The sequence below is a fragment of the Zingiber officinale genome, chromosome 1B, assembly GCF_018446385.1.
Source record: "Zingiber officinale cultivar Zhangliang chromosome 1B, Zo_v1.1, whole genome shotgun sequence".
NCBI classification, from domain to species: domain Eukaryota; kingdom Viridiplantae; phylum Streptophyta; class Magnoliopsida; order Zingiberales; family Zingiberaceae; genus Zingiber; species Zingiber officinale.
The window spans coordinates 141,048,102-141,061,323 of NC_055986.1; the positions used below are offsets into that span (position 1 = coordinate 141,048,102).

A 13,222-nucleotide genomic window follows, 5' to 3' on the forward strand; every position below is an offset into this window, starting at 1 on the left:
TCAATCCGGTTCGTCCAATTCAAACGCAACAAGAAAAGGCTAAGCCTCACCCACTCCAAAATTGACTTCAATCCACTTTCAACATTGTTTTCCCCTGAAATGAAAGCAATAGGCCGAAGCTGAATCTATGCCAGCTATACGATCTTTGTTTTTTCAGTGAAAATTCAATTCGCCTCCCCCGAGGAAAGAAAAAGGTTAGATCAGTAGACATCACCACTAAACAGAGCGATTTCATACACAACATTGACCCAATTCAGCCTAACAGCAAATCCTGTATAACAACGCTGTACAAGACGTATGCAACGAAAGAATGTGAAGAACATGACGGCATTAGGAGAGCATAGACACAGGAGCTTCTGCAGTGTAAGCAAAATTAGGTTTAATATCCCTGCTCCTCATGTATGATAGAAATTGTCCGGGCAACTCTTCCAACAGAGATTGAGCCACCGAAACCTGATTCCCTGAGAATCACAAATATCACGTATATGAGCAAACATTTGAACTTATCAAGGAAATACTAATTTGCTGGATAACAACTTCATTTTCAAGGTTGAATGCTAAAGGTGGTGACACCATTAGAATTTACAGCTAGGAAATTTGAAAAATACAAAGTCCTTTGGTACATTAGTGTTCATTAAATTTTTTTTAACAACTACAAAACCTTATCCCACTAGGTGTTCATTCAACTTTTTAAGAAGTAAAAAACATAGCATGCCTGAACATAGTTGGCATAATACATACGTTACAGTATTAACCAATTAAAAAATGTCCAATGTGTAAGAAAAATGCTAAAACCCAATATAATGTTTAAATAATTGAGCTATGTTTAAAATTTATCTGGAAATCAATAAACCAATCAGATTCAAGTGTTGGCCATGGATGATATATCACAAATTGACAGCCTAAGATTTTTTGACTAAAATGATGAAAGAGGGACAAGAGAGGGCAAGGTGGAAAACCTAACACCATAATGATCGAACATGGGTGTTCTTGAGGCTTGATACTCATTGTAAGTTGTTTTCAACGGTCATTAGCATATTCATATATCATTATAACATACGAAACAAATAGAGAGTCAAAAGGAGACAATTTGAGACACGACTTAAAAATGGTTATAAGTTTACATGAAATCCCTCTTTTCATTCATCTGCTCCATTACAATCAAAACTGCAAATGAGCATCCTTATAAATTCCCTCTGTAGTCTATCTTTCAATCAAATTTTGTATAAAATTTTATGAAGCTCGTATCTTTATAATATTGCTTCTTAAATTTTATTTTTCTTCAATTGAGTTTTGCCAATTTAACTAAAACCAATGAAATGAATCTCCACCTTATCACTCATGACAAATGAAACTATCTCCTTAATAGAAATTTGCACAAAGTATAAGTTTGAAATTCTGAAAGTAATAAATAAAGTGATTTAACTCGCAGAACAGTAGAACTTTAATTCAGCAGCATATATCCATTTAGAAAACAAAGACATAATACTTACCCTGCAAATCTCGCATAGGAACAAATTGTACAATGTCCCGAGTAGCTATTCTGCCTGTGGAACTTTCTAATCTTTTTCCATCATCAGCATCCAGAATCTACTCAAAACTCAGAAAAGATTTCATATGGTATTGTGTTAGATACCAGAATTAGATTACATGAGAAAACCCGGAGACATTTTAGATTAGAGCACAAGCACCAAGTAGCAGGTATAGCAGCATTTAGTTCCGTGAAGAAACATGATAGTTGTATGGTGTACATGAACCAATAAATAATATAAGTATGAATGTGATTGTAGCTTGCTTACATTCATTTCTTTGTAGTCAGCACCTCCTACTCCAACAATGAGAATTGACAAGGGCAAATCAGAAGCTTTTACAATTGCATTGATGGTCTCCTGCAAATCTGTAATAACCCCATCCTATGAAGAAATAAAAGTTCAACAAAACGAATGAGAAGTGCTAACTAATAGAATGACATGGTATAACAGGTACAGTTACCGTGATGATAAGTAATACGTAGTACTTGTTTCGACTAGTCAAAAGAGATTGACCAGCAATTTCTGCAGCCCTATAGATCACTGGGCCAAACAAAGTTGGGCCAGCAAGAGTAACATTATGCAGAGCCATTGCATATGCTGCCATAATACCTTCAACACCTGAAACCTGAAAAAAAAAGTACAACCTCTAAGAAAAATAATAATAACAACCTCTTGTAACATAGGGTAATGTTGCCTACAATAGACTCTTCCCCGGGACCCGCATTGGCGGGAGCTTCGTACACCGGTTGTTCCTTTTTTTAATCAATATTGATATTAAAGTACCAAGTTGTATTCAATCTGGGTAATGGATGATATGAGCCATCGTCCTACTTTTCATTATAGGATCAAAATAAGCCAATTTCAATGCCTATGAAATATATATGTATTTGACACTGTAACAAATAGTTAATGACGATTTGTTAGAGAGTTAGCTTAAATAACAAAAAAGAACATTTGAGAGAATGAATCACACCCTCACCTCACTCTCCTCGGGGCTCCCCTTTAGGTTGAAACAATGAGAAACTGATCCATATGATACCCTCCCTCCAAAACCCCAAGCAGGAAAATGTTTATCAGAATCATAGAACTGCAGAACCTCCCCAACTCCTACTATTGCCTGAAGCATAATCAAGTTAATTGAACACAGAAAATTTAGCTATCAACAGTATATAATGATTGAATTTGCCATAATCTTTATGATGAAAGACAAAAAAACTATTACTTGCTGATAGGAATTTAATCGCCCAGAAGGATCAATAAAATGCAAGGAAGCAGGAAGCCTTGGATCTCCATTTGAAGCTAGACAAACAGATATAAATACATTTTGTTAGAAACAAAAACATGTTAGTATACATCTGAGAACAGTATGCAATCTTCTTTTTTAGGGGAAAACATGTTAATGCTTCTAAATTACAAAAAAAAAACAAAGTCACCCAAGGGCACAAAGCTTTAGCCAATGCATGGTATGCTGAGCTTAGTTATTGCAAGCAGATAGTTATATATATGACATAAAAACTTAGTCATCAAATTGCAAGCTTGCAGTATTATAATTCTAATTTCACAAGTAAATTATTAGGCAAAATGAGAAAGTTTGCACACCTGTAAAATCAATGGCAACCATAAAATTAAGCTCAAATCCATTGGATATATAATCCAAGAAACTATATTGAGTTTTTTCAATGAAATTATCCACGTGCAGCTGCCCCTTGAGGATCTAAATCAAAGGAAAAAAAGTAATGATGAGTAAGAAGCACATATCCTAGTAAAGTATAGATAGAAAAAACATGCAAGGTTCACCTTCTTAGCACCAGAACGAGATTGGACATACAAATTTGCACCGCAATTTTCTCTGGCAAGCTTCTCAAGATCTGCCACACTAGTCTGAAGCAAGCTGTTAGAAGTGTCAATATTATGAAAACAAGTAAGAATGTGAAGGCACATAGAAACAATAGAACAGCTGAAATTAGTTGCAAGATTTTGGTTACCCTAGTTGATCATGCTTGCCACTGTCATTGAAATCAAAACACTCAATGATTAGGGGATTCTCCTACAGAAGACAATGTATCCAACATATGTCAGGTTATATGATTGGGAAAAGAAACAAAAATAGCTAATTTAATTTTTGAATTTTGTAAAACAAATTTGGAAGTATGCCTTGCTGAGAAATTGTTGCATCGATAAAGTTACAGGTTTCCAGACGGGGTTTAGGTCATTGTTGATAACTTCAGATTTCCATATAGGGATAGAGATACCACTCTCCACAAATTTTGATATTATTAAAAATGGATCCTGTAATATGAAGATTGAATAGTTAGTAAAAGTGAGGATTAGAATCAACATAATCAAAGGAGTGGTCCAAAGCCTTCACGTATGTACACTTTTGGAGAAAACATCCTTATTTTCCAACTTTGAACAGCGGAATGTTATCTCAAAAGCAGTCCTAGAAGCAACTGGCTCCTCGGCATGAATTGTTATGGTTCCTGAATGTGCATTGGGATGCCCATTTTTCTGTTGGAGATTTAAAGTCAAACTTCTGTTGGGCTTGGTCACTAGCTGCCAATTAAATTAAATTATGAATACTCCTTCCAGATGCTGTTGGAACTTACAGATTAAAAACACACATGCATGCAGACACAATAGCACACAATTATATATATATATATATATATATATATATATATATATATATATATATATATATATATATATATATATATATATATATACAGAGAATGTGAAAAACAGCTTGCTATCAAAAGAAATAAAATCATCGAAAACCATTTCAAAATGTCACACCAAGAATAGAAAGATTTTACCTCAGACATGGCAAAAGAAGCTTCTCCAAGATAATCTTGCTCATTCAAATTGATAGTCTGCAAAAAGTTCAATAGCAAATAGATTCAATCAATAAAAGTTGTTTCAAGTTCAATAAGAAGAAATTGTGTCTTAACTAAAAGGAATTGATACTTGAGAAGAAAGGTGAACTAAGTTGACTACTAGAATCCAGATAAACAATGCACAAAATTGAATAAGTTTAGATTCGAAATCGCATTTTCTAGAAGTTGGGAACTTATTTGAATAATTAACAGATTGTCATAATCAGCTTTACACCAAATAACTATGTTTACGTCTCAGTACCATGTAGCAATAGCAATGGAGACATATCAGAGCCAGGCAAGTTAAAAAGGTAGAGTTGGTTCATACATACAGGCATGAGGAAACATTTAATAGGTGCAAGTAAAGTAATCCTTAACATTCATACATACACTATACTAAATGGCAAAATGATTTTTGATTGAAGATGCCACACAACAAAGTCATATATTAGAGAAACAACCACCACTTCAAATAGATATAACAATTAACTGAAAGTATAGTACCTTCCTGCTAGGTCTATATTTTCCTTTAGCCAGGCTTTGACTATTGATTATCAATTATCATACATGTTCCATAAGGGCAAATAATAGGAAGAAATACAGAAATATTTGACTAATGTAATTAACATAGGAAAAAGGAGTAATGATTAATATAGTAAATTTTTTTAAAACAAAATAAAAACAAAAATCTATATGAAGAAAACTCCACTCAGAATTCAAAGGACATAAGAACAGACAATAATCTAACATGATCATCAAGGTAACATATACAAAAGAAAAATCAGAAACATCAAAAGATCTTCTCAAGGATGACAAGAAAATTAACCAACTTCATGAAGTTAAGACACTGGAAAATCATGAACCAAACAAAATAATCACAAGAGTAACCAGAGATACAACTCTATAGGTATCACCCAAACAGTACAATTTTCCAAAGTAGAACCAAAATTTACTAAAAAGTAGTTACCTTAACAGGTATATTGAAATATTTGGTGTCCACATCATAGACTCGTATCCTGCCATGTAATGCAGTTAAGAGGAAAAAAAATAGTGAATTGAAAAATATCTGGAAATAGGCTAAGAAGCTTACACCAAGTGTTGAACAATTTCAAACTGATAATTAATGGTAAATTTAGTAATCCAAGAAGGATTGAGATTGTTCATTATGACTTCTGTGCGCCCAAGTTCTTCAAGGATACCATCTCGTCTTTTCAGATAAAGAACAGCTAGTGGATCGCTCTGAGAGTAAATTGAAATCAAATCACAAATAGACAATAAGAAATTGTGATACAGAACTAAAATTATGTTAAAAAATTCAACATTTTAGGTTGTAATGTTTTAAAAAACTGAAGATGTAACTAGGAGAAACTAACATTAATTACAAATGCAAGTCCCAAATTTTTAGTTCAGTTCTTCAATTCATTTAACTTAAATGGATAAGACTACTGTATTGGTTCAAAAGAAGAACTTCTGGATATAGGAATATACAAAAGAATCTAGCATATCATCTAATAACATAATACCTGATATGAGATATCATAACTACTACACCTCTCTCAGCATTGATCTATTCCCAATTTGTTATATTTAAAAAGTAAAACAAAACTGATTAAGACCTTGATGAAGAGGCAGACAAAATGTTGGTACAATGACAATTAAAGAGCAACTGAAGAAGAAATGTTTAACAAAGCAAGTGAAACAATCGTGTCATACACTTGGAAATGATAATCAAAGAAAGATGCTAACATCTCACTGGAGTCAGGTTTTCCTTGGTGGAGCAGAATGATACGGTATAAAATTAGGATTAAGATAGAGATAAAACTAGAAATTTTAAATTAAAATTTTTAGGAGCTTTTAATTTGTAGTCAAATAAAAAGGAGGGAGCTAAATTTTTTCTAAGATAATTTATTTTAGGAGTTGGTCATCCATTTACCAAGTAAATAGGATATAGATTATTTTTTAGAAAAATATTTTTTTGTTCTAAAGGACTCCCAAACACTCATGTAAAATATTTTTCAATTTTAATACAAACCTTGTAAGTATTGCTCTCTATACGAGATAGTTATCCTTTGATGCTATAACAATTTGGTATTAAAGCTTGGTATGAATTTTGTTGGATTTTGGTTTGCATCACTTGTACCATTATCTATGGTGTCATCTATGATGTGAATGTAATTTCACTAAAATTGACAAATAAGTTCAATTGAAAATTCTTGGGTGGTTTGTGAAGATTCCCCTTTTTTGCAAATTTGTAGATTAAAAAAAAATAAAATAAAATCCAATTTAGTAGAAATAAAAATCCAACCATAAACAACAATGAATAGAAAATGTTAGATCAATAGATAAAGTAAGCACAGGACTGACAAAGAAATATATTTTAATGAACAAAGAGTGATTAGAAACTGATGCTAGCAGCAATACACTAGTTAAAGTATCAGGATATACCTTTGACATAATATCATGGTTCTGTAGTCTAGAGGCAGAGAGTGATAGCTGGAAACAAAGAGCTTCTTAGAAGAATAAAATTGAAGAATAAAATAATAATAAAAAACTTTAGATTATCATAATTAACATGGTATTGCCAAAGATCGGAAAAGAAGCAGAAAAACATAAACAACTTTAATTTATATATTTGACACAGAATTCTTAGAGAAATGAGCAGGACAAGCAAGCATGAATTATCTTGAAATTATAAAAATAATGAGTGAAAAATTTTGCACGAGCTATCAACCATATTGATCAAATGGTTGTTGATTCAATGTGCACCCACCATAGAAGCTCCAATTTTCTCTACCTTTTCAGCATATAGTTTAAGTTTAAATTAGTGTTACAGAATTTATTTTGAACAAACTGAGATAGAAAGAGTTGGTCACAAACTAGCATGATTACAGAGGTAGTATAAAAAAACTCATCCAATATCAGAACTATTAATTGATAAAGGAAAAAAGCACAACAGGTACCACTCTGAGAGTACAAATCTTTCTAACATTGGTAATGTCCTTACAACACCATAAAACTTAAATTAAATATTAAAACACCATATTAAAAAAAAGTTGGCTTTGCTTGTACTAATATCAGTGTTCTAAATGGTGGTTGAGGCAGCCGCCTAGGCGGGAGGTGGACCTCAACCGCGAACTGCACCGCCTTGTGTTTAAGCGGTGGTAATGCATTTCCGATTCGGAGTCGAGTGATGTGTCTGGATTCATTGCCGGGCTTGGGCGATGCATGTGGACGCGTCATTGGTCTCGGATGACGTGTCTGGGCATGCACCACTAGTCTGGACTCATAGCCGGGCACGACAAGTCTAGACTCATAGCCGGGCACGACAAGTCTAGACTCATCGCCGGGCTTAGGTGACGTGGCCGGACTCGTCGCAGGCTTAGGTGACGCGTTTAGACACGCCACGTCCGACGATGCATCCGACGACAAAACACTGAAGCCAATCGCCGAATAGAATAAGTTTTTTTTTTAACTTAGGATTTAATCAAAACTTTAGATTAATAATTTTAATCATGATTGAGATAATTTAAATAGGCTTACCCAATAAAATTATCCTATTAATTTAATATATTTAAAAAATTATTATTGTTTATTTTAAAAAAATATTTAGATTATTTTTTTATTTTTAGTTAATATATTTTATAGTAATTTGCTTTTAAAAAAATTGATCCTTTCTTTAATATTTTATCCTTTAGTTAATGTATTATCTAATTATGTATAAAAATAATTAAAAAAAATTCAACCGCCTAGGCTGCTGAGGCAGTAAGCGGTTACTGACCGCACCGTCTACCGCTATTTACAACACTAACTAATATATTATGATTACAAATATACTAATAAAATAACTGTTTCAGAACTCATATTGACACTTCACGTTTATATCCTATAAGATAATCAGGAAAAACCTCTGAAAATTTGCATTCATGGTATGATTTTTCAATTTTTCATAGCTAACAACAAAGAAGGTCCTAGTAATTTTGGGCTAACAAAAAAGATGATCAAAGTTTCAACTGGCATCTTCTCATGTAAATAAGCAAATTAATATTGCATGGTGCAGAAACTTGATGGTTTTCTTCCAAAATCCCATGCTACCATGAATCTCAATGGTCATGTTGAAGAATTGCATCGCGTCATATCTCATATGTGAAGAATATGGGATGTGGTTATTGGAAATGCAACAAGGTTCGTCAATTATTTTACTTCCAGCAGTTGTTCAACTAACAAAAACTTGACTCTTCTTCATTATATGAAGAATGAATTGGCCTACACAACTCAGGATGATAACTCAATTTTTTTTTAAAGTTTTTTGTAAATCAAAAACTTTATGCTTCAAATTTTCCACTTGTTCATTTGAATGAGGATATACCAGAAACACATAAAGAGTCATACTATTTATGCATTTTGGAAGAAGTATATTTCTTTTATTACATTATTTCAAGAAGGGGTCCAACTACCTCGTAGAGTTTAAAATTCTTCTTTCTTTACAAAAATCATTATTTTATCATGAATTACTGAATTGTCTCTTTGGATGAGGAGGGAGATGTGTTATTTTGGCAAGAATAAGAACCATAACAAAGAAAGAGAGAAGAACAATGGTGACAAGTTTTAAAGAGAGAATATTTAATCCCCACCACTACCTTAAAATTTATTATCCAAAGAGCTGAAATGATCTATCCGCATCAATAGAGATGACTTGACAAAATTATGTCAACGATGAAAGCACCAAAGATTGTCCACTAAACCCAAAGGGATATCTCAATGACTAACAATAGAGTCATTGGTGATAATTATTCTACAGGGGTGGGTCAATTCTGAAGGGTATTTGGATTGTGTCGATAATTTTAAAGGGGCATTATCCGTGTCATATTTGGGCGACCAAACTGTTCGCACCGTACAAAGTTCTTCCAGCAAAAATCACAGCGTCCAGAAACAAAAAGACAAAATTGCTTCAATAACGGATGAAGGCTCCAGTCCCACAGGTAAAAAGTAAAACATTGCGACCGACCCAACGCGGGCGGAAAAGACGGCACAGGAGGAATCATGATAATGCGAATCGACGATTAGGGTTGACGGGTTCTCACCTCGAGCGAGGTGCAGAGACCACGAAGACCGCGGGAGTGGAAGAGGTAGCCGACCGCATCGTTGACCTCCTGCCGCGCCGACCCAACGGAGGCGGTGGGGCCCGCGGCGCCGATCGCCTGTTGCCCTCCCTTCACATCAGAGAAGCACCCGCCCATAGATCGATCGGCCGGTTCCCGTTTCGCCTCTCTCTCTCTCTCTCCCCCGCGCCTCGTCCTTCGCCTCAATCCTAACCTTCCTTTCGAAATGTTTTATGGCTATTTTTGCAATCGTGGGAAGCGGAGGCGACGTGAAATTATATATTTAGGCAAAAACCTCGTGAAATATTATAATAAGTGGAATGATATCTAATCACGTTAAATATAGCAGTTAAATAAAATCAATTTATGATGATTTATTATATCTGAATTGGTGCAATGAATTGTATTTATTATCATCATCATATTTTTCCTAATATATTATCTTGACGTGTGTAAATAAATTAAAAAAAATAATTATTATTTATTATTCTTTTCTATATTTATGCAATTCGACTTATTGTTATGGTCTCCAAAGGGGAAAGGAATAAGTAACGATGGCGTAAATAATAAGTAAATATTTGCCCTTTTTTGCTATCCCAGGAATAACTGAACGAACAATTGTCACTGAATACACATTTCAATGGTTTATTCACTGTCTAAAACCAATAATATAAAGTGTAGAAAAGGACCCCAATTCTTCTTGTCACATAATAATCCTCGTGCATGCATATTTTATATTCGGAACAGATGGAGAAACGCTACTAAATGTTGCGATAGTCACCAGCAATATCCTTAGCAATCTTTTGAGCATCCTCTCCGGAGCCTAGAATTCCCATTCTCACAAGTCCGGCGCAGTAAAGCTTATTCTTCCCTTTCCAGTGGTTAGGGTATTTCTGCTTCGACATTCCGTCTTCTCCTATCAGGAAATCATCACCCTGTCAAAAAAAAATACATATATATTATTAAATTTTATGAAAAGCACTGCATGCCTTCGAAGGAACATGACTTTCACTTGAATCTACAGAAAAGTTTGAGGTTACCTTAAGCCATTTCTTGACGGAGCTCCTGTAGCCTGTTGCGAGGATGACAGCGTCGAAGTTCTGAATCTTTCCGTCTGTGAATGTGACGTTGTGGCCGTCGATGCTCTTTATCGACGGAACGACCTGAACGGCTCCTGATTTAATTTTGCTTACCGTGCCAACATCAACGACCGGGTATATTGGGGTGTGCTTTTTCATGTACATGGGTCCTATCGGCGGTCTGTGTAGGCCATACTTTGCGAGATTCCCGTATATGAAATAACATGCGAGGAGAATTAAGTGGTCGACTAGCCACATTGGCAAATATTTCATGAGACGCATGGCAACGAACCATATCCCCCTCGGTACTATGTGAAGCTGCATGAGCAAATACAGACCACCAAATTTAAATAAACAATTCATCGCAAAAGATCCATCTAACTTTTTTTTGATTTTGCAAAAGCCATTTATTTGTTGTTTTATCTCTTCCATCAATTATATAAATACAAATTTTGTAAAATGAAGAACAAATGTACTTTTTCCACAATCTAAGAATTAAATATTGGGTTAAGAATTTCATAATTTTGAATGGTCGATTTTGATAATCGATGTCCAAATAAAAGGTAAATGCCTTTTTGGCGTATATTTCCTTGCTTTCCAAATGGAATGAAATTAATAATATGATTATTGAGTCATAATTAAGTTACCTGGCTCCTGACGACGACGCAGGTGGTGTGGACCCCGCCGTTGGCGAGGTCGAGCGCTATCTCCATGCCGGAGTTGCCGCCCCCCACCACGAGCACGGCCTTCCCCTCGTAGTCCCTCCCCGTCCGGTATCGGCTCGAATGCACCACTGACCCACGGAACTCCGCCAGACCCGGGATCTCCGGCATCGCCGGATCGGCGTTTTCCCCGCTCGCCACCACAAGGTACCGCGCGGCGTAAAGCTCCTCAGCGCCGCTGCCGTTCTCTTCTGTGTTCCTCGCCGTCACCAGCCACCTCCCCGACGCCTCGTGGTACTCCGCTGACACCACCTCGCGGCTCAGTGCCACGCGGAGCCGGAACCGCTCCGCGTAGTCATCCAGGTAGCGGACGAAGTCGTTCTTGGGGAGGAACGTGGGTGCCTCAGGCGGGTGGGCCGAGTGCGGGAGATGGCTGTACTCCTTGGCCAGATGGAGCTTGACGCGATCGTAGCATCGCTGCCGCCACAACGAGGCGATGCAGCCGTCGCGCTCCAGGATGAGGCACGGCACCGACAGCTCCGTCAGGCACGCCGCCGTCGCCAGCCCGGACTGCCCTGCCCCGACGATCAACACTACCTCCTCCCTCATTGATCGCCTCGCACTCTGATTTCAGCAATTAGGAAAGTTGAGAATGGAGATTGAAATCATCCGAGGGAATCGTTTATATAGAAATAAGAATGCCGTTCGCTTTTGTTATCTCTCTGATTAAAGGAAGAAAGTATTTAACCAAAAAAAAATAAAGAAGGAAGTATTATACTTATAAAGAAAGAAATAAAAGTTTATTTCTTGATGGATGAAAATAAATAAATAAAAAAGGGAAAAGCAACTAATTTCTTCCCTTTATCTTCCCTCTCAACAAGTAAGAAATTTAGGTAAATGATAAAGTTTAACAATTTTTTAAGTATATATTATTTTAAAATTGGGGGAAATAAAGCAATTATTTAACATTAACTTATTATTTTTTTTTACACAACTATAATTCGTAGGGGCAAATGGTGACTAAGAATTAATAATAAAATCTAAAGTAAAGTTTTTCTTGGGGGAATTAATTTTTTATAAAACATTGTACATCCTTCCCTCGTAGTTTTTCTAGTCCATTATATTTAAGTAAAGTATGATGATGCCACATACATATTTGTTGTTTTTCTTTTTGTATTAAGCATCCTTGCTCCTTCATCTTCATAGTAATATTTCTGTTTTTTTTGGTTTGTCAAAGCATTTGTAGTAAAGCTCACTATTAGTACTCCAAACATTTAAAACCACTTCTCAAGTAGAATTTTGCTGATCTTTAAATCTTTTTTATTTTGCTCACAACCTCCATGGGCTTGCTAAAGCAGCTATTACTAATAGCGGAGGCAAAAGGATGACCTAATGGGGTTATCCATCATATGTGCCAAAGACCACCATGGATCTTTGAAAGATTAACCCCTATCAAACACTTTTGCTGTTTTCCCATCTTTTTGTACCTTCTTACTAGAATATGTTTTAACTTTCCTCTCATTATTGTGCTCTGTGCACAATTTAAATGATTGTAGACTTGATATCTCAAGGATACTAATGCAAAAGAATTGCTGAAAATTGATCAATGAGCTATAATTTGTAGCTTGGTGTAACTATTTTTCATTGTCACTCAGTTCTGTTAGTTCCAATGTAATTATCAATGGTTGATAGGAGTAGCTGTTTGCATAGGGTTAAATTGAATAAGTTAATAGAGGCATCAAACATTATATGTGTGTGCAGTCTAACAGAGGTGTTTTGTTCCTTACTCCAGATCATTGTTTTCTTAAGCGACCAATTTCGAAGTACTAATTGTTGATTAATTAATCATGTCATTTTTTCATTTTAACATATGTACTATTTTAGTTAGTTACTTGGTTATTCAATCTTGTTTAGTTAACATATGGCACTAAGGATGAAGACTTCATAGTTTTGTAAGTATGTGATGCATTGTGG

The 13,222-nt window shown here is 35.3% G+C and overlaps 2 protein-coding genes across 2 annotated transcripts; both read right to left on the bottom strand.

The window, feature by feature from the left end:
• Positions 1 to 210: 210 nt before the first annotated feature.
• On the bottom strand, positions 211 to 9,772 carry LOC121982471 (protein BONZAI 3-like). The gene is made up of 16 exons (XM_042535556.1): positions 9,490 to 9,772; positions 6,854 to 6,901; positions 5,499 to 5,647; positions 5,376 to 5,424; positions 4,349 to 4,405; positions 3,909 to 4,085; positions 3,687 to 3,821; positions 3,518 to 3,579; positions 3,330 to 3,423; positions 3,132 to 3,246; positions 2,755 to 2,831; positions 2,512 to 2,649; positions 1,993 to 2,157; positions 1,800 to 1,913; positions 1,494 to 1,590; positions 211 to 461 (listed from the first exon to the last, which is right to left on the bottom strand). Exons 1-16 carry the CDS (start codon positions 9,643 to 9,645, stop codon positions 331 to 333), a joined length of 1,764 nt encoding a protein of 587 aa, XP_042391490.1. The 5' UTR covers positions 9,646 to 9,772; the 3' UTR covers positions 211 to 330.
• A 300-nt stretch (positions 9,773 to 10,072) lies between these two features.
• On the bottom strand, positions 10,073 to 11,896 carry LOC122004728 (probable indole-3-pyruvate monooxygenase YUCCA10). The gene is made up of 3 exons (XM_042559597.1): positions 11,234 to 11,896; positions 10,548 to 10,904; positions 10,073 to 10,442 (listed from the first exon to the last, which is right to left on the bottom strand). The coding sequence occupies exons 1-3, from the start codon at positions 11,855 to 11,857 to the stop codon at positions 10,269 to 10,271; spliced, it is 1,155 nt and encodes a 384-aa protein (XP_042415531.1). The 5' UTR covers positions 11,858 to 11,896; the 3' UTR covers positions 10,073 to 10,268.
• Positions 11,897 to 13,222: the final 1,326 nt, after the last annotated feature.